The sequence below is a fragment of the Schistocerca nitens genome, chromosome 1 (assembly GCF_023898315.1).
Source record: "Schistocerca nitens isolate TAMUIC-IGC-003100 chromosome 1, iqSchNite1.1, whole genome shotgun sequence".
NCBI classification, from domain to species: Eukaryota; Metazoa; Arthropoda; class Insecta; order Orthoptera; family Acrididae; genus Schistocerca; species Schistocerca nitens.
Genome location: NC_064614.1, coordinates 845394827 through 845396687, shown reverse-complemented (window position 1 = coordinate 845396687; position 1861 = coordinate 845394827). Strand labels below are relative to the sequence as shown.

General features: G+C 50.9%; 1 protein-coding gene across 1 annotated transcript; it reads left to right on the top strand.

Moving 5' to 3' along the window:
- Positions 1-243: 243 nt before the first annotated feature.
- Positions 244-1601, top strand: LOC126208897 (exostosin-1-like). Its single transcript, XM_049938890.1, has one exon. It carries the CDS (start codon positions 675-677, stop codon positions 1599-1601), a length of 927 nt encoding a protein of 308 aa, XP_049794847.1. The 5' UTR covers positions 244-674.
- The last annotated feature ends 260 nt before the right edge of the window (positions 1602-1861 follow it).

The window sequence follows — 1861 nt, the reverse complement described above, 5'->3', positions numbered from 1 at the left end:
AATTACGCGCAATATTTCATTCAGATTTCACATTACCCTCAGTATCGGTTGGCCCTTAATGCACATCAGTAGTGCTATACTGTTGGAAGCGCGGGCGAAACGTCAGCGATGCTGCAACGCTTCGCCGGCGTCACCGGTGAGCGGTTTGAATTCGGCGCGGATCCCGCTCGCCCGGCGCCCTTCAGCTGTTTAGCAGCGTGGTACGTTCCGAGGCCGCATGGCGGCAGCAGTCCTGCCGTAATGACGGCCACAGCGACCCGAGTGTACGGCAGCTGCGTAAGTTTCTGCGGAAATGAGAGTGGGAGACGTGCTTTAAGCAGTGTGCGGGCTGCGTGCAGCATGTTCGTAGCTCGCAGATCGTGCGTGCATGCGTAGCCAGACCCGGAGTGCGTCGCCGGCCGCGCTGTGGGCACAAGACGATGCGCGTGGTTCGTTGTTGTTTGCCAGCCATATCGACTGACTGGGACCAGCCGTCGGCTCCGGGCAGGTTAGGAAACAGTGTTCCGTGTGGCAGCATGAAAAAAACCAATATGACATCGCACTGAGAAGTCAGCGTCACCTTCGTCTGCCTCCTCGTTAGTCCGTGCTGTAGTGTCTTTTGCGTGTGATCGAGTTTTATGCCACGGACAGTGCCCGATGCAAACGCCCCGTGGTAGTTCTGCAGTTTTAGCACAATGCAGGCGAAGAAACGTTACCTGTTGGCCTTCCTATCATGTGCGTTCCTAGCTTACTGCTACTTCGGCGGATACAGGTTAAAAAGTGAACGTGCCGCGCCTGCCTATTATGAAAGTTTGCCCTCTTACATCGGCGTGGAAGATCAGCTGTACGACCGAGATTTGGAAGCCTCTCCGAGGCACAGACGGACAGAACCGAATGTCAAAGCACAAGGAGGTTCCGGCACGCCGGCGTGCCGCATGGAGACGTGTTTCGACTTCAGCAAGTGTGAGAATGACTTCAGAGTGTATGTGTATCCGATCTATGAAGATCCCGACAGTGGGACCGTACTGACGCCCAGCCCCTTGTACCAGAAAGTGCTAAATGTGATTCAAGAGTCGCGCTACTATACGTCTGATCCTAGTCAAGCCTGCCTTTTTGTTTTAGGTATCGATACGTTAGACAGAGATAGTCTTTCGACTGATTACGTACGCAATGTTCCTGCACGGCTGCAAAAACTCAGGTTGTGGAACGACGGTCTGAACCATGTGATCTTTAATCTTTATTCGGGCACTTGGCCCGACTACCTGGAGGATAACCTAGGTTTCGATCCCGGCAAAGCTATCCTCGCCAAGGCGAGTGTGTCGCTAACGCACCTGAGGCCGGGTTTCGATGTCTCCATTCCCCTGTTTCACAAAAACCACCCGGAGAGAGGCGGTGAGTCGGGATACGTGACAACCAATAATTTTCCAGTGACTAAAAAGTACTTACTCGCGTTTAAAGGGAAACGTTATGTCTACGGGATAGGTTCGGAAACCCGGAACTTGCTCTATCATCTGCATAATGAGAAGGATATCGTGCTGGTGACGACGTGTCGGCACGGCAAGAGCTGGAAGGAATTGAAGGACGATCGGTGCGAGAAGGACAACACAGAATACGACAGGTAAGGAGTGCTTCTGCATGGCAAAACATAGCTGAAATTTATTTTATATAGATTGCCGCCATATCTCAGTACTGTTCTTAAATGTTTTTGTAGTCATGTACACTCTCGCAAATGTGACAAGTGTTCCGACTTTGCATTCTGTATTAAATTCGAGAAAACCTTTTCAGTGTAAAACCGTAAGTCGAAGTAGCATACTTTTTTGCACAAGTGATTTGCGAATGATTAGGTGCAATTGTTGCTAACGCTTGTCAGTTGTCTCAAAGT

What these genes read in the sequence shown, in the direction of transcription:
- LOC126208897 (XM_049938890.1), top strand. Translation starts at nt 675, where the DNA reads ATGCAGGCGAAGAAACGTTACCTGTTGGCCTTCCTATCATGTGCGTTC.